The sequence below is a fragment of the Schistosoma mansoni genome (assembly GCF_000237925.1).
Source record: "Schistosoma mansoni, WGS project CABG00000000 data, supercontig 0111, strain Puerto Rico, whole genome shotgun sequence".
NCBI classification, from domain to species: domain Eukaryota; kingdom Metazoa; phylum Platyhelminthes; class Trematoda; order Strigeidida; family Schistosomatidae; genus Schistosoma; species Schistosoma mansoni.
Window position 1 is genome coordinate 692,449 of NW_017386032.1, and position 27,662 is coordinate 720,110.

Sequence of the window (27,662 nt, forward strand, 5' to 3'; positions counted from 1 at the left end):
GGACTAAACTGCCAAATCGTCCATGAAGAACAACTCGCCGACTCATTCGAGGTAAAGATAGATGTCAGGCAAGGTTGCTTACTCTCACCATTTCTCTTTCTCCTGGTGATCGACTGAATCATGAAGACGTCAACATCTGGAGAAAAGCACGGGATACAGTGGGAAAGTAGGATGCAGCTGGACGATTTAGACTTCGCAGATGATCTGGCTCTTTTATCACACACGCAACAACAAATGCAGGAGAAGATGACCAGCGTAACAGCAGCCTCAGTAGCAGTAGGCCTTAATATAAACAAAGGGAAAAGCAAGACTCTCCGATACAATACAGCATGCACCAATCGAATTACACTTGACGGAGAAGCTTTGGAGGATGTGAAAACTTTTACATATCTGGCCGGCATCATCGGTAAACAAGGTGGATCTGATGCAGAAGTGAGGGTGCGGATTGGCAAAGCAAGAGCAGCATATTTACAACTGAAGAACATCTGGAACTCAAAACATTTGTTAACCAACACCAAGATCAGAATTTCAAATACAAATGTCAAGACAGTTCTGCTGTATGGGGCAGAGATGTGGAGAACTACAAAAGCCATCATCCAGAAGATACAAGTGTTTACTAACGGTTGTCCACGCAAGATACTTCGGATCCGTTGGCCAGATACTATCAGCAACATTCTACTGTGGGAGAGAACAAACCAGATTCCAATGGAGGAAGAAATCAGGAAGAAGCGCTGGAAGTGGATAGGACACACATTGAGGTAATCACCCAACTGCGTGACAAGAAAAGCCCTCAAATGGAATCCCGAAGGCCAAAGGAGAAGAGGAAGACCATAAAACACATTATGCCGAGAAATGGAGACAGACATGAGAAGAATGAACAAAGATTGGATAGAACTAGAAAGGAAGGCCCAGGACAGAGTGGGTTGAAGAATGCTATGCTCCATTGGGAGTAACAGGCGTAAGTAAGTATGTAAGTAAATGTTGAAAAATATCGTTTTCTCACTTAATCCAATCTAACTAGGTAACCAAATATAAGTCTCTGTACTTGGTATTTGGCAACATGTTAAATTTGTGACAGTATATGAAAGCGAAATTGAACTTGTGACATGGTAATTGAGAATAGAATATGTTTGGTACTGGGTAACCGCTTTACTTCTATATGAACTGTTAGAACGTAAAGCAAGAAGGAATCAATGAGAGAAACCGGAAGAAATGAGTAGGAGGATATTGAGAGCAGATAAAGGTAAGTTCTGGACATATATGCTATACTTTTTGGTTATCGATCATTACGATGATCAATGTTCAATCTGAAAAGAGATCAGCGCTACTGTCCAAAGATGCATTGTCACTGAAGCGAAATGTATGACCTGTGACAGATCAACTACTCACATTCGTTAGTTTTTTCTTAAATCTTCAGTTTTAGGATTATTTAAAATTAATCGTTCCCGAATTTTCCATTTTCTAGGTGTGCGTTTTGTATTGTATTCACCATCATTATTATTTGGAGCTCGACGTTTTATCTTTAAATCTTGTAAATTTCTCTGTGCTTATATGGAGTATTATAAGATTTGTGAACGTATAATTGTACAAGGTCTTACATTGAATATAACTAACTGAATTAACTTTCTGAAAGTAATCGAAAGTAAAAACTCAGATACAACATATTTCAACTGTGCAGTGAAACTTGGATGATACACGATCCAAATATGAATAATGAAAAGTGTAAATTAATGATGTTAAGATGAAAAACTGAATCCCTTCTCTTATAGATTAGTCTTTATAAGTCGAAAAACTTAACTGGTAAATCTTAACAGTAATTAATGAAGATATAGAAATGTTTGTCATTTCATTGTCAAACATTTCACTGGTTTTTGTTTGTTTTATTTAACTACTTGTATTGTCATTTTCGAATGATATTTTTCAATTAAATTGATACTCATCATCAAAGCGTGAAAAGCAATATCAAAGGAGTCTGTTCTAGATGCATAGAAATGTCAAATAGAGACTAGTCGCTTGTAATCCTTAGTTTTATCAACAAGAAAATACAAAATCCTTATAAGAAACTTATGCATTCTTCATTAGTTTGATGATTTTTCTCGAGTAATGAAGATATTCCATTGGTGTCATTTTATGGCCACTTTTATGCAATAATATATGGTATGCTGAAAACATCTACTTTTATTATGTAAATACTTATAAATACAAAAATTAGTAAATTTATTTCAGGACATTAAATTTGATCCAATATGTCAAAAGTTGGGTAAACGAACCTGACAATGTCAGTGATTATGGTTATGATAGACTTTTTCATATATTATAACGATTACAAGTAAATACATAAAGCATTAAAAAACAAGTATCTTCAACATATCGCCTGATTAGAATGATTAAAATCATTTATTTGACAGTTCAACAAATAAAACCATACAAAAAATCCTTAGTCTATGTCAAAACAAGAGGATATTTCTTATTTCTAGTGTTATAAAATATCACAAAGTTCGACTTACATTTATAAAGTATGATTGCCTACGGTTGTGCGACACAAATTCCACAGATAGATCTTTGGATAGTAATCAATGTTGAATTTTATTTAATTTCTAATGATAATTGGAGTCTATCGACCAATAGATAATTTGGATATGAATCTATGAAAAAGTAGCAATTTTTTCCAGAGTTGTAAGTTCGCTTTTCATGATCAGTGCCAACAGGACACAAAAGCTGAATCCAAACATATCTATGGGTTACTTTTAGTGGTTTAACACCATACATATACAGTTATAAATAACAAACACAAAACATAATTTTGTGAGAAAATATCTAATTTCAAGGTAGTCTTATACTGGATTGTACTTGTTATCATTTATTTTGAAAGGAATTTCCCTTTGTCAACTATGTAGTTATTACTATAGATTAGGTATAAATGCATACTTAGTAGTGTTCTATCAGCTGTACATTGCTTTAACTAGTGTTATATGAACATGATTGTGGTTCTGTTCATACTATGTAATTTAAATAAGAAAAATCGCTGTGAAGTTTTATTTATTTCGTATTAGATATATGAAAGTTTTTTGATTTATCATTTAAACATATTGAAAAAACAACCCCTTCAAGTTGGTGAATCCAGTGAAAATAAATTTCATTACTCATGACAACCCGATAGTTAACCAAATCTTAGCAAAGAATGAAAAATACTGATATAACATTTACCAGATTATATTGTTTAGAGTGTTTAAAAGCTATCCAAGTGGTTGTCATGAAACAAATTATGGTGTAAATCTTTACTAGGTTTTATCTAAAAAACTGAATATTGTAAGCTAACACTAAGTAGAAGTTATAACCTCTTGATTATAACCATATTCAAATAATTTCCTGGATTTAGTAAAATCACTAGGGAGAATGAAGTTGATAAACAAGGAAAGTTTGTGTAAATTTGTTTAACCCTTAAGTAGGATTATCAATATTCACTGATTTGTATGAATAGACAAAAGTCAATATACACCTTTATTTTTTCCCCAGTTGTATCAAACAATGTACACTTAGTAGATGGGATTAATGAATCGGAAAATCAAATGACATGAATCAAAAATAGCTGGCAATAATAGTTATTGATTAACACTTTACGTGCATTAAAATCTGTAGGAATCTAAAAATAATCCCTTGAAGTTGAGCTGTGTTAATCTATCCTAGTATCGGTCTGTACTATTTTAAAGTTCTGACTTACCACAGCAGTATATTATATTCAAGGATGATAGTGCTATTATTATTATGGATTATCAATATCAGTATGGGGGTCTGCTGAAACGTTCGCTTCATCTATATCCCATTAGGTGTTTAATCAACAGAATATTACAAATCAAATAATATGTGATTGTATTAATTAAAATTTACACCAACTGATATTGAATAATGAAGCATTCTGTTCGTCGTCAATAAATGTTTTCAAAAAGTGCATAAAAACGTATAAATAATGCTACTCTGAATACTACACATAAAGAAGGATCTGATACTTAGTAGGAAATTGAATTTGCATGTGGATTAAATATGTGATTACTTTTTTCCTAAACATGACTGTATCACATACATGTATTAATTCAGCATTAAAAAAAAAACAATTAGGAGTTTCTCAATATGAATTTTCAATGAACTTGAATAGATCTAGATTAAGCTTAACAAACTAAGTAAGAAAAGATAAATTAACTGTACATAGGAAAAGTAATTAGGCAATAATGTGAATGATTTTGTGATAAAAACGAAATTAATAAGTTTTACTTAATCGAAAAATATGATATACTTGTGTTTTTTTTCCTCCTTTTAACATACCTGAATCAAACATTTTGTAGAAATAATAAAATATAGCGAGAGATTTATTGGTTTAGTTATGATTGGTTTCCTAATGAGAATCAGTGAAGAATTATGTAATACAAACTTAATAATCGTGAAGTATATATATATATATATATATATATATATATATATATATATAAACGGCGGCATAACTATCTGGTAATATTTTTGTAAATGAACGCTTTAGACATTGTGTAAAACATTCCTCATGACTAATTACAAGAATTAGCAGGATGTTTAATTATCTTCCTTATTTTAAATCTCATTTTTATAACATCACAAAAATTAATTTACAATAAGTTTATCCCAAAATAATAACAACGTTCTTCATAACGAAACGAAGCAAGCTGTAAATTCACTAAAACACAGAAAACCTTGAACGGTTTGTTCTGTCCTAGTAAGAAACTCATTAGTAGCAAATGAGCAAGAGCCCGATCGTGAATTAAATGCGATTTGCCATAGAGTGTAGTGTTTACAGGTTATTGAGTTAGAGTACAAATGGTTTAAGCCTTTAGATTCACGATGCTATTTTTGCTTTTCGTAATTTATAATCAGAAATTGACAGGATATTTAGTTTTCATACATTAAAGTATACCTAGGGTTTTATTAAAATTCTGTTTTACAGACAATACATTGTTGTCATTTTTCGCAAAATGAAAGATGTTATAATTCTAAAATGTTTTTATTTGCACCATTTATAAAAGAAGAGGAGAAACGCAAAGCACCCGCATCGATTAGCTTTCTTGAATCACGTTTACAGAACGAAAAAATAAATTTGTATAGAAAAAGCTCTAGATTACGACTATTGTTTTACAGTCTGTATTAGGGATGAAATTTTTACTGTGAAAGTTGTAATGTTATAACGGATTAGTTAACAAACAGATTTTTGATTATCAAAATTGAAAAGGTTGAATAGTTAATACATTTAAAAAAATCAACAAGCTAATGTCAAAATAATATTTGTCGTTGCTACTACAGATAGTCGATAGACGACAATATGTAAGAACAATGGCTCTCGATAATCATCGGTTACAGAAAAATCACTGAAGTCTAAACACTGATGGAAACTTCTAAAAGAATGCCCTGTGGTTGTAGAAATTATCGAACGTAGATAGATATTCATATGACTGTAGAATATTTATCCATTCACACCTAGTTAAAACGTTAACTACTGTAGACCACTGGTTTAACAAATGAAATGAAACTTAGTTAGATACTATTTAAGCTTAGTAACTCAGTCAATACAGTACGGGGTTAGTTACTATTGAATAAGTTGTTTCAAGTCCTTAAATGCTTTAAATGTTCTCTTATTAAAATTCCCTTACTTCTATCTTTAAAAACATTTTTACATGATTAGAACTTATTCGGACACAATCAGAAGTATCCTCTGATAAAATGTAATATCATTAGTAAACAAGTGAAGGGTGATACAATTACAGATTGGGTTTATCCAATGAGTTGCTCAAAAAGTCAACGTACTACAACAATAACTCTCGGAAGCGTAAAAGACTGGCTTTTGAATAACTGGTCTACAAGTGCTCAAACTGTCATACAGCTTTTAAGTTTTGATACAGTGTGTTCAGTTGTCAGAGTTCACTCATGAGGGGATCCAAACTAGTCTGAAACAACTATTACATGTGCAGTTGATTTTATCAGTGGTTTTCTAGGTGACATCAGTTCATGGTAAAGACAGTATTTAGACACTGATGAATAATATCGATTAGTTTACTCTGTTGTTAAACCCTTAGTAAGCAGACAATTATGAAGATATTTTAGTTTTGAAGTACATTTACCTAGCCATTATCAAACGTACATAAAAACGTTTTAGGTTTGATTTCAAAACATGTTAGAAGTGTGCATAATTGGGAAATTAACAGAAATAGTTTCAACACTGTGAAATATATATATATATATATATATATATATATATATTCAAAAACTTACTTTTCTTCAGATAAATTTGTGTTTTCATTCCTAAGTGTTGATAAATAGGTTTCCCAAGGTGTACTACAAGTTTCCTATCACAAATAAATAGACAAAATTAGTGATATAAATTACAAATGATAATATTGATGAGATTTGTATGTCATTTTGAAAATAAGAGTCAAATATGTTCAGAATAAAACTTATTAAATAAAAGCAACAAAAGATTGATATTTAATTAGATTGTTATATCAGGAAATAAATAAGTTGCAAACACAGTTTAAAATTGAGCTTCAACAAATACAAAATCTTTTGGTCTAAAATATCTGAAATGGCAAACAGTTTGTGAAGATACAAAATGAAAAACAAAACAGTTGTGTTGACTCATTTACCACGTACCAAGCTCTTTAACCAACTGCACGCGACATTTTAGTTGTACAAGGATCAGTAAAATTCCGCTCTTCTGCTCACACCAAAAAAGTGGATTGGGGTTCAAAGCTGGAACCCAGGAGTGGAAAAGCAAGCGCTATAACTCCTTGGCCATAGTAAGTGATATTCTGTTCTAAAACAAGTAATCCTTTTGTTTTACTGATGTTATACTTGATAAACTATTTGATATCAAGCAACATACTATTGGAAGTAAATCAGTGATTAGGTGGAATAAGATAGTTGTATTTAAGTATTTTCTTGTTAGTCAGCATTAGGACCGTGATTATGTATGCCTAAACATTTCTTATGGTTAAATCTAGTAGGTCGAAAGCCTACTAATTGTTTCGAAGTTCATATAAATATATGACCCTTCAATCGAGTACCAAACTAAATATGGAAATAACAAGATAGTATACATGATGCCAAACCCATGCTCATTTTTTTTGGTACTTAAATAAAAAAGATAATGTGAGTAGTTGTGAAATTGAAAAAAAGATTAATTGTAAACAACAAATTTACTGATGAGCATCATAATAAAAAATTGATTTTGTTGAGATCATGAACTGATCCAAGTTGGACAATCAATGAAAACCTAGAAACATTGGGTAGCAGGGTCATGCATGCACAATGCTGAAGAGCCCCATACTAGAGTGAAACAACTGTTTAGTGCTTCTAGGCTTTTAGTGCTTGTCTAGCCTAGATTGGTTAGTAATACCAAAAACACTTAGCGATCTCCATAACCCCATACTAATAAAAATTTAATTATAAAAACGTTTCTAGTAAATAAATTAGGTATTGAAAATGAAATAAGGAAGATAGGACCTATATCAATTTTTTGTAATCAGATAGAAACTCATGACAGTTTTGTATTTGTTACAAGTAAGCTTACAGAATCAAAAAAATATAAAGTATGTTTATTCGTTAAGTAAATGGAAGATAACGACATATCTCAACGTGATTACATCTATTCATGATGACATAAACCGAAGAAATTCAATGATTTATGCAAATAAGGACAGTCCTAAACATCAGCGTAAAGATTCAAACACATATACACATAAAAAGAGGGGATTGATGAAAATACTCCTCAATATAGGGACTTCGACGGATTACAACAGAACTGACGAGAAAATATGTAGAACTGTACAACCCAGTGAAGGTACATAATCGAGAACGTTGAGGATTTAGAGATGAAACATAATTAATCATTAATTTGAACTTGGCGTTGTCGTTCATGTACAACTGTTTTTATTGTATTAGTCTAGCGTGATTGATAATGACCATTAAATTTGATTATTTCACTTGATTTCGTTCTATATTCTCACTTTGGTTTTATCAAATTTTGTATGAAAAATATTCGGACTGATTACCTATACATATATATATATATATATATATATATCCATCAGTAATTCGCTACTAGTATTATGCATAGGGAGATTAAAACCATTAACGCTACAGCCAAACTAAACTACACACAACAACTATGTGTACGTGTTTAAATGTACAAATCCGAGTAAACACATGCATGTAAACTCTGACATGGCAACTGTATTATGATACAATAGATAACATTCCAGAAAAGTGAGATGCATTTAATTATGGATTCAAATGAATTCTAAAGTAACAAGAGAACAAACTCTAATGAAACTACACTTTATACTTATGTGTTTTACAAAGAGAACTGTATAGATTGAAAGATAATATTTATATCAATCTTCAGTTAATTGAAGGAACACTGGATAGTTGTTTTACTGTAGTTCAAAACTATTCAACAATGAATATTAAAGACCTCCGATAAAAGAACATCACATTTATTTTCTATATACATTCTAAATATAGTTAATAATGTAATCGAACTTATTGTTGAAATTATTATTATGCTATTTACATGAGTTATTTATTTAACCAAATGGTAATCTATTGGACGTTGATAATATCCGGATAAACAAGATGATAATTAAGACTTTTATAATAATGATATTATTATTGTTACTGTGTACATTAAAATAATCAATGTCTGTTCTTATCAGAATGGTCAATCAGTTGTTTTATTTATATAAGTGTAGAAATAAGGAGAGCTTTATGGATAAAAGTATTTAGACTGAATGAAAATACTAAATCAGTTAATATATATCTCTGTCTACAGCTAATCTGATGTATATATATATATATATATATATATATATAACCGTTTATTAAATATCATTGAATTAATAATTAGTCAGTTTGGTAGGTAGAATGTGACATTTTTTCACTGATCACATGTTGTAAACAATAATCTTTTGAGAAGTTGTTCACATATGAACTAGAATGTACTCGAATCATGTATCGCTACATTATTTATTACGATGAAAATAGACAATCTAGTAACATATTACGTTTTTATTTGTTTGGAAAATTTGTAGGTATTTTCAATAGTTTAGTCAAATATTAAGTTTACAACAAATCGAATTGTAATTGTACTGCTTCAACCAGTTTGATATGGTCTATCGGTTAAGAGCTCGTGCGCGGGACTGATAGGTCCTGTGTTCGAATCTCGCGAGGCGGGGTCGTGGATGTGCACTGCTGAGGAGTCCCGAAATAGGACAAAACGGCCGTCCAGTGCTTCCAGGTTTTCCATTGTGCTCTAGCTTCAATTAGCCCATGATCTCAACTATATACAGTTTGATATGAGTTACATGAGAAATAATAGAAAGTAATCCATTTCCATAAAATTCATTATGGAACTGATTTTAGCCAGTAATTGTTATATATTTAAATACCAAACCAAGCAGATGACGTGAAAAAAGAAAGATCTACGCTGGATTTTAGGTGCATAAAAGAATTATGTGACATTTAGGGATTTAAACTAGAGAGTTTAGAAAATGAAATTTAGGATATTCTTAGTACATTTGTTGTAAAAAAATGTTCCAGGGAAAGGAACACGAGAATCTAAGATGTAAAACACAATAGTGAATTAAAATATATGTGATTAGTTTGGTAGACAGTTGAGTATCCACATCAAGATATTGTATTGGTTAGTGCATTTACTAACCGTTAGTACGCGTGCAATATTCAGACGGATTTTAGTGAGATAGTAGAAAGTTGTGAGTCAGGAACTTAACTTTAATGACTTAAAAACGGTTTGTTATAGCACAGATCCCTTTAATTTGCGTTTCTCTCTATAAATACTCAACACTTTACTACTGTTCAAAAAAAGTTTATTCTTAACTCATTTTTAATTGATTTTAGTGTCATTGAAATTCGATTGACTTTGAACTTTCGTTGTGTAACGAAATTGAATAAAGTGAACACCTCTCAGTTACTAATTTTATCTCTGTTGATATACCTCAAACCATAAAGAATATACTGTGTGATATTAAAAAAATAGAGAGTACTTAATAAGTGATTAACCTTTCCTAAATAATTAACTATAAAAAAACGGCTGTCGAGATTTCTAAAAGTGGATTTCAGAAAATTTAGTTAATTCCACACCAAAGGAATTATTTTAGGAGATTTAACATTAAACCAGTATGCATAGAAAGATTGCTCCGTTCCGTCAAGTGACTCCGTATCAGCGCGAATCCACGGTCCCACTACGGATGGAACCACCGTCCTACATGCCTTGGGGAGAGAACTCAACCTTCCAATCACTGGATCGGCATTTAACGGTTTACTTTTCTAATTTCAATCGACGTGATCTATACTAGGACAAAAAAGCTAACTATTGCTATCTGATAGTTTTTGAACGGAAGTCAGCATACAATCTAAAAATAACTACAAAGCTGAACAACCTTCAAAATGTATACATACTTACCATTGGTGAAAAAAGATGAATAAATGAGTCATTAAACTGACTCGAAGGTATGGAATATGTAGGAATATGAGTATCGTTCAATTACTTTCCACCTAATATCTGTACACTTCGATTCTAACAAACAAACCTTGGTAAATACCACAGTAAACCAATGAAATGCTGTATTCACACATATACATCATTCAGTTGTATAAACGTTATAAAAAAATCACAAATAATTATAGTGTGGGTATTATTCGAGAAATTTGACTAAATTATAAATAATACTACTAAACTAAAACTTTGAAAAAACTTTTAAAAACTAACCTCGATTTTCCTTAATACTAAAGAATAATTATACTGAACAGGTGGAATCAATTTTAATGTTTCTAAAGTATAATAAAATTCACTGAGACCATAGAATTTCATTGAATCGAAGTCTGGATCTAATTGAGCAACATTATTAATTGCACATGGCAGTGGGGAACAACTTTGATTCAAATTAAGTAAAGGTTCTACATTCTGCATACATTGACTCATATTACCCGTACCCTAGAAATTAAATAAATTTATAAATATTAAAAACAAAAGTTAGCTGGGATAAAAATTCCTGGAATAATAATGATGCTTAACCTCTCAACAAAGATATAACCATATCTTCAATGATGATTTGATTCCAGAAAACTTACCGAAATTTACCAGAGTTATGACTGGTGGAGTTCACTTACGTTACGAGTACAGCTGTCATTTACTAGTGATATTGGACAGTTATTGAGCCAAATTGATTGAAGTTGGAAATATGGATCACTAGATTCCAACTCATCATGACTAACAAATTTTAAGTGCGCGATAACTTAATATCATTATTATCTTTTACTAATTATTGCATGCAGGAATATGGACTCATTCAGTGTGTAACATCAAACTACTAAATGTCTTAAATAAATACAGATGATTGTGAATTTCGTAAAAAATATTTCCAATGTAGAAAGAAGTAAAATACTAAATAAAATCTAGATTCTATTTTGAATTCACGACGTGTAAATTCCGATATTTTCTATGAATGATATCAATAGTAGAACAAAGGAATTGTGCTGTCTATCAAGGAAATTTCCGGGCCTTTCTTTAGTGACCACTTAGGAAAACAAAATGTGAATCAAAAAATGCCATATTTAACATAAATGGTAATAAGCTACATATGTACATACTTAGAACATTTACGTGAAACGAGCATCCAAAGAATTTTCATGGTCGGGTTTCAATAACAGGGAAAAAAGTCTTGTTTATTTTCCATGCCATATAAGCGTATCTGCTACTGACCATTTTAAGGTGTATGCCTTAGTTAGGTAAGCACGTTTTACACAGAGGCCACCTTTTTCCATCACACTAAAGAACGTTGCTAAGCATGATTTAACAAAAAAACTGGACAGATCAACTAAATTTTTTATTCTGAAAAATATATTGGATTCAAGTTATTCAGCAGCAGATTCATTATGTGATAATATTTATAGGGTCTAGTCTAATATTCCAAGAGTTACACGCCTAAAAATGTTTTGCAATCCAGAGGTTTTAGCCATTCATAAATTTAAACCATAGTTTTGTGTACAAAATCAGTTATTTTGTTCTCTTTTTGGTATAATTAAAATACATGGAGTCGTTTTGTGAAAACAAAATTCAGTAGCATAATAAAAAACAAAATAACATCAACCATAGATATTTAAGTGAAACTATATGACTAATTTCTAATATATTTCATCAAATGTATAACTTCAGGACACCTAAACAGAGTTACTTAGTTTTACCATGTCTTTATGATGACTACTTAGATGAGGAAGAATGTGCATTTTGTTTTGTTTCAGGCAATGACATCATACCTTGTGTTTGTACGTAGACAATACAGTAGTAAGAAAAACATGCTGATACCCTTGAAATTCTTAAGTTATTCTGATAATCACTTGTGGTTAATCATACTTTAAATCATTTCCAAAGTTACTAGGCAACAGAAACTGACGTTGAAATAACATGATATGAATATACTTTGAATTTATCTCGATCTGTATGCTGAACGTAATCTTTTGTTATGTGACTATGCAGTCTATGTAGTAATTATTGCGGATGATTTAAGCAATTTTCTACTTTTTAAAAGGTGATATAAACTTGCTTTAAAATATAATGAATGAATGCGTGAATGATATTCTTTCATAAAACTTACTGTATACTGAACAGAAATTTTGTCACTCGCTGAATCAAGCTTCTCACCAATAACCGGACGAGGAGTAAGTTCACTTGTCACATTGAAACCTTCGAGTAAGCAAGGATCCTTTTGAAAGTAAAAAGAAAGTCGATAAATTATTCATTAAGTTCAATTCTATTAAATTTAGCGAGAAATATAATGTAAAATAGTTTTTAGGACTAAACAAATCATTCAGAATACCCGGTACTGATGCAAATCAGAGAAGTTATCATTCATTATCATCGATAAAACAGATCTATCACTCATTAGTGGATCAGAATCTTTTTAACAGAGTTTCATTTCCTGGGGCGAATGGTTCTGTTGAGACGCTTTATTATTCTTCTGAGTAACATTATCAGCACAAACTTCAGGTAGACTCTTCATCTGATCAAACTATCAAGCTCAGAGAAAGAAAACCTTCTCAAGATTAGAATCTTATACAGAGTCTTCAGAAGTTATACTGAAGGTATGTGATATTGTAGTGAACGAAAACACAAGTGGGGACAATCGAATATATTTGAATACAAAATTACAGAATCTCTTAGTAAAATCTGAGAACCATACAGTATATACTTAATTTGCAAAATGTCGATCAATCGTCTCAGACTTTATTGTTCTTTCATTTCCACACTAATCATTCTCTTTTTTTGATCTTCTTAACCTCCTGCTTCCAGGCATTTCACTGTCGATTAGTGACACACTACATATATCTGTCGACATCGGTAGCACATACCACAATATGATTATATATCAAGTGAGAAACCATTTGGCAAATACTTTAGATATTCTTATTCCCTAATGTTAAACAAACGGATACTGGGAAAGCAGACAGATAAAAAGTAAATTCTTTAACGTGAATGATTTGACCAATCGAGTGACTAAGTTCTATAGAAACAATTTAACTGTAAAAACGGAAAATGAACCCTCTTAGTTTGGAATGGAATTTAAGCCATATGTTTTGTGCAGGAGTTCGGAATGGATGGAAGGGTGGCTTCCAAAATTGGTATACGGCAGCTAAGGGTCAAGGTTTTAACCTGTTTAATAAAACGTTTACACGAGAATTTTCTATCTGTTCATTTATTGTATAGTTGTAATTAATTATTATGCATAGGATAGTCTGAAAAAATTCAGAAATTTTTTTATTGCTGCATCGCTGTTATTTGACCTTAAGACCAGTAGCTTAGGCATAAAAATACCCTGGCATTTACTAACTAGATACATAGTAAAATGTTCGATTAAACAAGGGGATGATAATATAAAAATGAAATATCAGAAAGCAATTTACATTAATAACTGGCTTCAGCCATATAACCGTAGAAAACCAAGAAGCACTAGACAGAAATTCAATCCTAGTATGAGGCTTCAGAATTTTATACTCACAATATCGTCAGAAATATAACCGAGGGACTACAGATTGCCTAATAAAGCAGATTAATAGAAGTTGAGAGTATGGATCATTGGATATCAACTCAGAGGTCCGAAAATGACGCATTAGACGTTTAAGGAATCTATGTGAGATCATAGCTGCACACAACCGATGTAACACAAACTAGGATAAAATAGATGTTCAGGGCTTGTGACTTCTAAAAATTGTCTAGTTGAAGTCAGATTGTTATACAGACTATCTTTAAATTTAACAATCTACACAAATCTTGCATTAATAATAGGACACTGTTCATTATATGGTCAATAATTTATCATTTGTAAAGCTTAGACAGTGTGTTGTATAAAGAAAGATTATCATCATTTCGGTTAGCAGAAATAAGAGAGAATGACAAACAGTTGCTATTGAACTTTGAATTTTTCAAAAAGTTTATATTTTCTATATTGTTTTAATAAGTAGTAGTTTACTTTTCGCCCACACATAACTAACTAAATTACATTGACTTCTTTTTCTACTTAGAGCTTTGGAAAGAATTTATAACATGAAATATTGACAGTTCAGTCAGCAACAACACAGAACTCCGTAGGTACGTACATCAGTTCGAGTTGTCATACCACAATAGCACAGAGATACAATTTTCGACTCAAATCTCATCGTTGTAAAGGTAGTAAGAGTAATCCGAAAGATTAGGGTTTGAAGATGTTATTCAAGGAGTATAATTCAGTGAAATAAATTTGGAAAGAGACATGAAGAATTCAGAAGATTAGAATTTGGGAGAACACAAAGAGTGGTGCACCTGCGCCATTGCAAACGATTTTCAGCCATGTCATTCAAGGTCTCTAACCATCGGTTGTTATCATCTCGCGGATCCCAACCAGGTAGTCTACACCTACCAACATGGCTCAGTCCAATTGTCAGTGACTCCATGGATTTGTGCCACGTTTTGGTCCGACCTCCTCTTAGCTTTCTTCCAACCTACTACTACACTATAAAACATCGCTCGTCGGGGCAGTTGATGGTTGGGCATACGTAGCACATGTCCCAGCCATCTCAACTGATGAAGTTTCACTACTTCACCAATCGATTTGCCATCCTTACGAAATACCCATTTCCTAATAACTGCATTGCTTATTGGGTGGTCCCAGGATATACGAGCAATGCTTCGAAGACACCTATGATCAAATACTAGAAACCTACGAATATCCTCTACTCTTACCGGCCATATTTCACAGTACAGGTTGCTTAATCTGAATAAAATATATGTAATTAAGTAAATTCAATAGCACGAGCCATTTAATACAAATACGTTCACAATGATGATTATAAATAAGCTTGTACAATGTGGTTAACCTTAAACCTTGTCGTTCATGTATTGCAACATCCATGACACAAGAGTTCTGACTGATTTTGTATAATAAAATACTTATGATACACAACATATAAATAATATGTATGAACAACGTTATCTTTAATTTACTAGTGACTGAAACATATGAATTGACATAATGAGATAAAACCAGCTATGAATGGAAAAAAAACATTTGAAAAGTTCAATAATTAGAATATTACACTGTTCCTAATAACTCCATAGGTGTATTTACTTTTAACCACTTGATATTTTAAATGACTCAATAATGTAGATTCAGTTTATTGATATATTCTATGGGATGGAAGTTGTCCACAGTAGGCTATTGGTATATTCCCACGAAAGATGTACTCATGAAATCAATTTATGATCTTTATTAGGAAACGATAAAATTTAGCTCATTATATGTGACCAATATGATTGTTATAATGGCGTCAGGAATGCACAAACAAAAGTATTCTGTATAATTTATTTAAACAACTTCAGTAGTCATCAATGTAACTAACAATTAGCACATTTTGAACTGATATCATCAGTAATCATAGCCGAATATCTATTCAGAGGGGCCTGCAATATACAGTGTACCTTGATTCATCTTACTAGAAGGAGACAGAAGAAATCACCTCAAAAATCAGTAAATCTCTATCAAACGTTAATTTGTTAAGAGCATTATCGAATTCTAACTTGTTGGTATCTATTATGACAAAAAGCTAAAACTAATAGGTAGGTAATTTTTGAATTCCTTGAGATCTATGCAAATTGAATTTCGAAAATAGATTTTCAGTTTTCAGTCTAGAATATTGAAGAATTGTTGTTGACAAAAAATACGGAGAATAAAAGCATGACATCTTTTTTAAATATTAAATTCTGAAAATCTGTAAAAAAAATCCTTTTACATCTGTTGTCATCTTTAGTATGTATTAATAATTTCTATATAGCTGATTGTACATATTCAAAAGCTTGGAATGATTTTTAACGCTTTTCACTTGTAGAACACAGATTAATTTGATTATATTCATCAAATTTATAACAGCTGGACAAGAACAAATGAATAGGTAAAATAAATAAACAAATGAAACCTAATTCCCAACTGGATTGCTTTTTATGCTTTAACTACTGATCATCTACGTTTGTTATATGTATACACATATTGTACATCACTTTCACAAGTCGAACTAGAAAATAGCTATTCAAACTAATCATTACTTTTATTCATTCAAGTTTCAATATGTAGGTTTTTTAAAATGTTTATAAACTAAATTTACCAACTAGCAGGTTGAATAATTAGTATATGTCAAAATAATTGGACACAATTAACTGATGGGAATACAATATGATAAACAACACAGTAACATACAGACATGCATTTAAGAAATTAAAACCAAGAGAAATTACTAAGAAAAATGTGTAAAGAGTAAAACACAATATAGGAAGAAGAAAAAAGTGAATACGTCTGTGAATTAAGACTCAGTACAGCCTATTTTTGTCACGTTTATGGATATCAATGTGTTGCATTTGATGCCTCTTGGGAGTTGGAGAAAGGAACAAACACAGCACAAATCATGGGAAACAATGGATTTAATCTGTTTTGAAGCTTTTTCTTGGATGCAAACAGCCCAAACGATTATTTCCTGCTTACACATGATTAAAAGCCTCGAAACAGAGTGAAGTCGTTCCTTACTTCTTGTGTTTCAAATTATTAAGAAAAGCATACATAAGAGGTTAATTTTGGCTAAGTTTTACGATTTAATCATTTACGTTTCTGTTTTTAACCACTGAATTACCTTACTGCATATCATTGTTTTTTATTCTGTTCAAAACAAAACGTTAAAACCTCAAAATTAAAAAAATTCTAGCTTAACTCGAAATCTATATCATAACACTAACGAGTTTAGAATCGATTACAACATTGAAAATTTTTCTGGCAGCCCTTAGTTAACTTAGTTAACCCTGTATTTTTACGTGATTTTCTTAGTATTATTTTTCCAACTAAAGATACTACATGTATGCTTATCATTCATGGTGTATTACATAAATAAATTTCGTGTCTTCTTGAATAAAACACGTTTATTTGAATAGGTTACAAATAATATGTTTAATTTTACTGGTAAATAGATTAACTGTGAGTAAATTTTGCAACACTACGAAAGTATATGTATTTCAATTGTGAACCAGGTGTTATAATTGATAAAGTTATTAACAATATTAGTTTGTAGTTGAACAAATATTTCTGGCATTCGACCATCCATACATACTCATTTTCTGGATGGTCAGTGTCTGACAAGAACAATTACCAAAATCTATGTTAATGATAACCATGTACTCACTAGTAACGTGTCTCAAAAAGAGCCCCATTGGGATACCAAAACCGATGGGGTTAATTCATGTTGAGTGGAGGCAGATATCATCAATGGAAATGGATGATAGTCTTAGAATATCCCAAAGTAACTGAAATTGAATATGTGAACTATTAGTTGGCGAATCAATCGTCTTATAGCGAGGTGTTATCATACGGCCTAACGGTCTTGATTCCGATTCCCGGCAGGGTCGCAGGCGGATATTACTAAGCAGTTTGAAACGAGGACAAAATTGTTGACCAGCGCCAACTTATTTCAACGGTTATCTAGCGGCGACCAGTCCATAGTTCTAACTACCTTCAAACTTTCAATTTGTTGGATTTTGAGAGATAATAGGATTAGTCACAAAACTATTCCTTCATTTACTCATTTTAAGCGACCGTTTGAAGACTGACTAATCAAATATCGAAGTGTTACCTCAATGTAGTAAGAGTTTCTCTACTGCAATTTTGATACCTGCTTTTGTAAAGAAGGCAATAGGCTAAAGGAATAAATGTTCATCGTGAGAAGTTACAAAGTATTTACATAATACATATACATAGTCTTCAATTGTCCATTTGCATTTCTAGGTGTTTGCTGGAATCTGAAGAGTCTTTTCATATGGTCTCCATGTGTTCTGTCAAATCAGTACGTTCGTTCTAGTGAAACTCTTCATTTCGTCCGAAAGCTTCAAGGTCACATTCCACAACGTACTGCCTACAAGCAACGTTATGAGTAGTGTCCACTACCCTTCTACAAGTTTAGAATAACCCTAGTGGATAGTTTACCTCATACTTATTAGACCAAACAATCCAAAACAGTAAACCATTTTTATAATTTTAGGTTGGCTTAAAATGTTTGCTAACTAATTACTCTCTAGTCATAGCTCAGGTTCTGTCTTCTGAGAAACAAGGTGATATTTTTTGTCGGTAAATTGTCATTCAAGGCGACCTATCCATCAATACTGCATTGATTAATTCGTTCACCTCACCACCTATTACTTGATAAGATTTAAGATGAATATGACAACAGACACCTTTGTAATGATGACGTTTTATATAAAGTGAATTAAAACTTCTGAGGTTAAATTAAAATCAAAACTTCCTCTAAATCAAATTTTTCTGCAATACTAAATGGCCTAATTATTTTGACAGTAATAGCGACAATTACAAACTACAGTAACAGCAACTTTTAATGTCTTATGTCGTAATAGCTAATTCGATAACGATGAACCATGAAGAAAATGAACTGTGAATCCATGGGACAAAAAGGATTTTAGATCCATTTATTACCGAAATTCAATCAATATTTAAAGCCGGCACACCATATTGGTTATCACTTAGCACTGGACGAAACGGTCGTCCAGTGTTTCCAAGTTTTCCATGGTGGTCTAGCTTCAATTGACTCATGATCTCAACTATTAAAATAATCAGTTTGTATTAAACATCTGGAAAGGTGATAATCAAGGGAATTTAGATATTTAATGAACAAACGATTGGCTGTAGAATAGGGAGTGTTAATGTCATTGAAACAACTTATTTACTAACAATAAAGTGTTTTTCCGCATTGGCTAACCTATTCACACTAATTACATGAAGTTAAATTAAAACTAAATGCTAAATGAATAAGGGAAGTGATTACTTTTAAACTATATTGAATAGGGTGAGCGAAGTATGAATAAACTGTTACACTACATAGAGAACACAGTTTTTCTACAACAATATGATATCCTTAATTTAAATGGACTTGAAATAAATTTGCCGCATTTAAGGCATAATGATTATGCTACAGTTGATAACATTAAAAAAAATAATAGTTGTCAGTAAGATAAAATGATAAGTTCTTTATTAAAGTGTCTATTTATTCCAGACTAAACTTAAACACAGATGCAAAATCAACCAATTTGTAAATTTACACAACCTAATAAAGTAGTAATTTCCAATAGACTATACGGAATCAGGTAGTCAATAGTAAGAATTGGAATTAATTTGCTACCTTTGGTTGAACTGTTCGTTTCAGTCTAAAGATTAAAGTCATCCATTTCAATTGTGACACAAAGTTGACATTTGATAATTAACCTGTTATTTGTCTAAAAACAGAAATTCGACCTCTCTCTTATTCATGCTTATTAGAAATTAATAGATATCAAATGATTTCTAGCTTCCAGTGAGTTCTTATTAGTCTGATTTGAAGCTTTCATTTTTTAAACCACCGCGCCTGTAAGATTTGCACAAATCTTAAAATAGATGACTAGATATTTAATCTATTTCACAGTAATGATCTACGTTAACAATATCATATCGGTTTCTGTCCAGTGATATGAAGTTATACTGAGCTAAATTTTGAGTGATAAGTCTATTCAGGTTAAATCTATGAAAACATCCTACATTGTAGCTCTAAGTATATAGAGGTTTATTCTACTAAATTACAGACATAGTTCTTCAAACATTACAATTAACTCTTCTAGGTAAATGTTTTTAAACTGGAAAACATTAGGAGGCAGTCATTTGACGCACATTAAATGCATACAAAATTTAAAAAAAACAATACTTTTTTCAGTATAAATAATTATTGACACCCTTTTTCACTACAAAAATTACAATATACAAATAAAGCTTACATTCATTTGTGAGATTAGAATGTGAAATGTTGTTTGTTAGAATTTTTAATCTATTTCACATTTCTAATCAAATTATTATGGGCCTAATGCAGTGAAAATCATTTTCTTAATATTACCATTATCAGTAGTATGAACGAAATCAACATTTTACATAACTGTCATCATCAAAATCATCATCGAGTCATGTGATTAAGTGTAGATAAAGACAAGCTTTTTCATTAATGAATAATTTTATTCTTCATCCAAATTAAATGTGTTCAATGTCTGTACACTTTTAGATTAGTCGTAACACATATATTTAGACAGATGATATATATATATATATATATATATATATAACGATCAGGAAAATCAAGTTTATTTATTGATATTTAGAGTAAGTATTATTTATGTCACTGTATGCGTTATCAAACTAATGGATTCACTAATCCATATTTATTAAAGGGACACTAAGATAGAAAATGATAACTATTGCCAATAATTGATTTCTCATTACTTTAGTTAAATATTATAATTTATACTTGTAATTAATTCAGAATTTATATACCATCTCTTTAGAATAAGTACATGATGATTGGAAAATTCTATTTTTTTATTATTTCAGGACTATTTGGTAATTACAAGTTACAAAAGTGAAAAATGTCTAAATCATTCTTTTTTCTTAGTGTATATAATGCAAGTTTCAGTAGGAATAAATACTGAAGCTAAATCCAAGAAGCCAAAGCTAAGCAAACCTAAAATCGACCAAGTAACAAATGAGAGAGGCTGATGGGAGCACACTAGTGGTCAAGATCTGGCTTAGCGTTCTCAGAAAACAGAAATAAGTTACTGGTTGAAAATATGATTCAATATACTCGGATACATGCACCTCTATTTACCATTTAGTTGTAAATGTATTTTCGGTTAGCTTTACTCATAAAGGTTCTTATTTACAGATGATTTTTTCTTACAAGCAGGCAATTAGGCTAACAAAGAAGAAGTTTATAAATTAAATTATAAATACACAAAAATTACTGCATAAATAATAACAAGAAGGAAACTCATAGTGAAACCTATTCTTCAGAACACGTGTAGAAACTAGTAGTGATTCTGTTTACTTCCGTCTTTAGAATTCAGACGAAGTGGAGTGTGTTGTGTAACCATTTCGACAAGTAGCTATATTACTGTAAAAAAATTTGTCAAAATTTGGGTAATCACTGAGCCCCAGACCACATGACATTGGTTACTACTTTGTAAATTACCTAGTGAACTCTTGACGAATGATTAAAATTTATTGAATACTTATCCACATAAGTCACACTTCAGTGATTACTACCCTGCAAACCTGATCAATAGAAGTTACGCATTAAAAAAGAACAATATAATAAAACATTAATTACTAGTCAGTGATGAGTTGCCGATTTTTTTCATCATTTTGTGTTAACTTGGCTCAATGGTATGAATTTATCTTGCTTATTGTAAGACCTGAAGATTCTAGGTGTGTATTACTAAGTTCTAGATTAGGATAAAACAGCTTCTCAATGTTCCCTGGTTTTTCAGTGATAATTTAATTGACCCACGTCCATGACGAAAATCAGCTTAAATATCTTCAGTTAACATGTGTCAAGTAAAAGAAATATGATATCTTCAAATAGAGATCGCAGTATTTCAATATCAGTGAACAAAATATTATTATAACTTATTCGGCCACTTTGATATATGGATGTACAATAAGCACTTAGTGTTTAATCATATGAAAATTATTCAGGTTAAGAGAAATAAAATTTATTATAACAGTAAATTTTGTAACTTAGTTATCAATGACCTGAAATGTTTAGAGATGAATTTTAGCAAATTCAAATAGCGGACAATTTCAGTACTAAACATGAATAATAGTCACAACAATGATAATAATCATAAAAACGATTTAGTGCCACCAAGTACACAATTCACAAATATTTTTCATAACTAATCGAGGCACTCATTCAAAATCATTCGACTATCCAAATAACGATTAATAGCTTTTTGAACAAAAGGTGGTCATCATAAGTAGACGGTTTATGTGATAATGATAGGTAGCTTAAACCAATAGGTGGTCAGTTAAGGTATCAGTTAAAGCAACAAGGCTGGTAAAAGTATATCCAAACGGCAAACTCTAACTTAAGTGAATTACGTGCTATTTGTATTCCACTGCAAGCCACCAAAAATGTCTATTTTTTTCAACAAAGTCTCTGAATCTAAACTTGTCATTTATGACAACTAGAATTAAATTACTCATGAGGTAAACTTCCACAATGGTTTCCACCACAATAAAGTCTTCCTCACACTTATCAATAACGCGTTAAGTCATGGATGAGCACTATTGACAAGTCTCAAATTAGGACAAAAAAGATATTATTATCAGAAGGGGTTTTGTGGAAATTAATTATTTTCATAGTTGAAAGCGTGAGTCAATTGAAGCTAGCGTTTTTCCTGGTTAGCGTTTTTTTAGCGAGTTGGTTTTCTACGGGATGGGGTCGCTAACCCCATGCCCAACCCTCCTCCTTTACCCGGGCTTGGAACCGATAGTAGCTCCCAGAGGAGCTACAGGCGGAGCTAGACCACCATGGAAAACCTGGAAGCACTGAACTATAGGTTAAGTGCTCCGGCGCGAGACTGGTAGGTCCTAAGTTCGAATCTCTCGAGTGCGGGATCGTGGATGCGCACTACTGAGGGGTCCCATGATGGGACGAAACAGCCGTCCAGTGCTTCCAGGTTTTCCATGGTGGTCTAGCTTCAATTGACTCACGCTTTCAACTACAAAAGAGATATTTAATTATTCCTGTTTCCTAATGGTTTTTCGTGTGAATAATAACACGGCGATTAGTGACGAATAATTTTTGCATGATAAACTGATCTGCACAAAACACATTCAACCGTACTATAGCCATGCTCACTAGTGAACTACGTAAGGATGGATCCCTGAAGTTCGAATGAAACATGTTGATAGATGGAGGCTGGATATGTCTATGGTAAAAGCCGTCACTAATAGCATTCGATGACTATCATGTTAGACGACGAACTGACTAGAGTTAGAAATGTGTACCACCTGATATAAATATAGTGGTTTGAGGGTCAGTCATCAACCTCGAGGCCTGAAGGTCATGGGTCCAACTTTCGGGGTACCCATGGGTGAGCACTGCTGAGGTGTCACATAATAGTCTAAAACAGATGTCGAGAATTCCCTGGCTTTCTATAGTAACCCAACCAAAGTCAAACGGTGATAAACCCCACCCGAAAATCAAACCAATCCATAAGAGAACGATTAATTCATTTTTAAGCGAGGAATTGCTATAAAACGTATATCCTACTTACTTACAGTAAATGAAAAACCAGTAGGAAGAAATTGATGGAAGACACATACCATTTTCCGTTAAGAGGTATTTTATCTCAGATTAGTCTACATATTCTCTGGGATAGCCGAGTGATGAAGATTTAATCTACATCGAAATTCCCCCACACACAATCGTACGTTTATAGTTTCTTCTAACGAACAGAGTATTATTGTAAGAGTCAATGACGCACCGTCCCAACCTAGATACTTAACATGATCTTGCCAATTCATGAATAAGCAGGAAACATATTTCTGTTTGATAATGAGATAAGGACACGGCTAATGTTTTAACTATTTATTGGTAGGTTATAAAGTGAACATAGAGACGAATGAGTTCAGTCTTACGAACTTAAATCACCACACGTGTTATAGTAACGACCTTACCTAAATTTCCAAATAAATTAGTGTTATGGGGAATATACCGAAAATTAGAGAGATAAACAAGAAAAAGATCTATAAATTAAACTATTATTACTGTTTATAAATTAAATATCTCTACTGAATTATGCGTACATTTCTAACTGGAACTAAAACAGCAGTCTTAGATATTTCAAATATTTGGGTATTATCTTAGCTGTAAGTGAACAAGCTCTTATAGATATCAGTCATGTATTTAAAATAATAATTAACCAGTTTATCGGTGCTCACTTTTCTACGTTATTTATCTATTCTAGGAGGAAAAAAACTGTTATGTTTACTTAATGCAGAGGATTATACAGAATCACCAATCTTGATACACTTTGTGTTTGTGACTGCTGTTTAAGCTCAATCAATGCAGTGTCTGAGATAATCGATAAGTATTTTTTATTGCACATGGTAAACAGAAGGGTTTGAAAATAACTGCCGAGGGCTTTTCATCTTATAAGGACGTTATAAGTTGCGCTGGAATGCACGAAAAGAGAATGAACCTGTTGTTTTCACATTAAATCCTCGAGTCCTTCCCAACACTGGGAAATTTCAGGAGTTAAACCTTGTTACGACGATGTATTTCTTTCGTTATCCCTATCAAACATTAGAAGTTTCGATTCTCTTTCAACTAATTCTGCTACCACAGAGAACTAAATTTAAACTACAAAACGATTTCACGGATTTTTTGTCAACTAAGTTTTGCTCATCGCGCTTCTTACTAGTAGTAGAAATCAATCATAAATTGTCTATGAAATTAATAATTGGTACAGTGAAAACGAAAAAAAACATTTGAGAAATCATAACACCATCATGTATGTCTAAATAAACCCTAAAACACACAATAATGCGCTGGTCTAAGTTTCTCATTTAACGACAGTAAAAATAGGTAAGTCGACGATGAGAAGGTGTTATGGTGAGAGCAGAAAGTACCGATAAACAAAAAACAAATGATGAAATAAAAGTATTCAATACTTAGGGAGAGATAATGAATTTATCTTCTCTTTAATTTAGGATAGATTATCTGACAAAGTCCCATTTGGAAACAACATTCGCACAGTATCTTCACTCGGAATTGTTTATCAAAAGAAGATGTTCTGGCCAATTTACATACAGCACCAACTGTAACGCTGTTAAAAACAACCTAAGAAAGGAAAACTATCCCGTGATTGGCTGCTATATTCATTGTGAACAACGATACTAATAACATAGTTACTCAACAACAGGAATATAAAATGTTTATGAACTCTCCACAAGACGTTAATAACCACTAAAATAGAGACATTAAATGCATTTCTGGGTTTTTGGACATTTAGAATACGTTCGTGAAAACTTATGAAGTACTGTTACATTCCAACAATTCAGGTGATTTGTTTTGATTTCACTCCAGAACGTCAGTATATTTGATGCAAATAGACATACATAAATTCTTTAGTTATTGCCTCTAACACGACTAAAAAGATGTGAACAGTAGTGTTTTGGCTCTGTATCATTATTTTCATACAACGAATCTTATAAATCGACAAATCACAATAATTTGAAACTCGATATTAGTTGTTAAACCTTTAAACTAAAGAGTGAAGAAATTGAACACAATTTGTTTTTACACATATTGTGGCGAGTGAAAAAGAAGATAAATGTGAATTTAATAAGTAGAAACCAATGTACAGGAGTAAAGTAGTTATATAGCACATTCAAGGTCATGTTTAGGAATACAGTGTGCACTAAAATAAATGCATCGGTAGGCAATTGTTACTATTAAGCAACTTACCTCAATTCTGGATGCTTTTTGTTTGCTACTGCTATTTGTCCCATACATCTGGAAGAGGTATTCTTCATACCTATGAAACAAATTAAGAAAGTAAAACAGCTATTTTGTCTTAAGATAACAGTTGACGTAGCAAAATGTATCAGATAATCATATAACTGAAATACTTTGAAGAGAAACTTTAATTAACAAACAATTAAATTTAAAACATTCTTACATGAAGTTAAGTGCCTATATAACAATGAGATTTAAACTAATGGTATTTATGTTCTCAATTTTTCCAATTCATTACCTCATTCTGAGAACCCTAAAATATTCAGAGTTGTTATTAGTACATCATTTGATAAAAGAGCATCCACAGCAACATTTCGTGATATATCTATTAATGAATAACAAACCATGCATGTTCAGTTTTGACACATTTATGACAAGTATAGTATCACATAAATTTGGATTGTAAAACAAACTGTCTAAAATACGCGAAGTAACATAATAAGAGTAAAAGACTAGAGATGACGTCGACTAATTGAAAATATATTTCATAACACTTGACACATCATAGCTGAAAGATCAAATAAAGAAAACATACTAGAGACCACCAGTAAACACACCTTTTTCGAAATGAATTCATTCCATATCCCAAGTAACTTTTAACGTAGAGTTTGTATCGTTGATTTGTAGAAAACCAATTTCTTGTTACAGAAAATTCTGATACTAAGCTGTTTGGTAGATTATCTGTCGATTGTACTTCATAAGCGATTTGCATACTTGCTCCACCCATATCAAGCATGCCATTAGTAGGTTGTTTAACAGGCCCTGTGGACAAAACCAGGATTTATAATTTTCAGAGTAGTTAAAATTATTCTTTCACTTCCTGAGTATGACAAATATCAGATAAAAGGTAATAATTCTTAATGAAAGTAGGGTTAAATTTGTATAGCTTTATACACTATAAACTAACAAAATATTCACTGGTTAGAAGTAGGCTCAAGCTAGCAAACAATCTTATAAAGTATAATAATTGAACAGCGTTATTTTCACCAAGGTTCATCCCAAAGTAAAAACAACTTAAGTATCATTCTAAGCATTATTTAATAAAAAAAATTGTAACTCGTCAAATCTAAGATCAGAAGGGAGTCCTTACCTTCATCCCCAGGGAGTAAACGAAACCTCCCAAGCAAGTAATTTACAGCGATCCACCCAAACAAACCTTCTTCTACACCAGATATTGTGTATGCATAAGTTTCTTCAAACTGGAATTTATACGTGGATTTTACATGACTTCGAACATTCCTCCAAATCGCATCTTGATTCCTGTCAGTTCAAGGCATAATAATTAATTAATTCGACTCATACGTTTGTGTAAGAAGCCTCATTCCTGCTGTGGCCATAATGAATAACGGGGTATTAGGTTGGCTACTCCTAGGGATATGTGACTCAGCATAATCCAACAATGCAGATATATAATCACGAATGTCAGATAACTTGTCGGCAAAGCTTGAAAGACCAGGGCTTTTCTTTTTTACTACAGGGTTTCCTAATACATCTTTCAAAATTTCCACATCTTCTAAACCACTCAGGGATTCTGCTTTTATTTGCCATGTGTACACGAACATTCTCGAACCACTGCTGCCTGAAAGAATCTAAAAGTTTGTTTTCCACTTACCAGCATCAACAATAATAATATAATTTTGACCAACGGGTGCTGCCTCAAATGTATGCAT

At 31.9% G+C, this 27,662-nt stretch overlaps 1 protein-coding gene across 1 annotated transcript; it reads right to left on the bottom strand.

Moving 5' to 3' along the window:
* Positions 1–1,394: 1,394 nt before the first annotated feature.
* On the bottom strand, positions 1,395–27,662 carry Smp_166520 (guanosine-diphosphatase, putative; the record flags this gene model as incomplete). Its single annotated transcript, XM_018792810.1, has 10 exons — positions 1,395–1,541; positions 4,321–4,390; positions 6,289–6,362; positions 10,802–11,026; positions 12,687–12,794; positions 25,942–26,011; positions 26,550–26,754; positions 27,083–27,252; positions 27,295–27,571; positions 27,605–27,662. 10 exons carry the CDS (start codon positions 27,660–27,662, stop codon positions 1,395–1,397), a joined length of 1,404 nt encoding a protein of 467 aa, XP_018644327.1.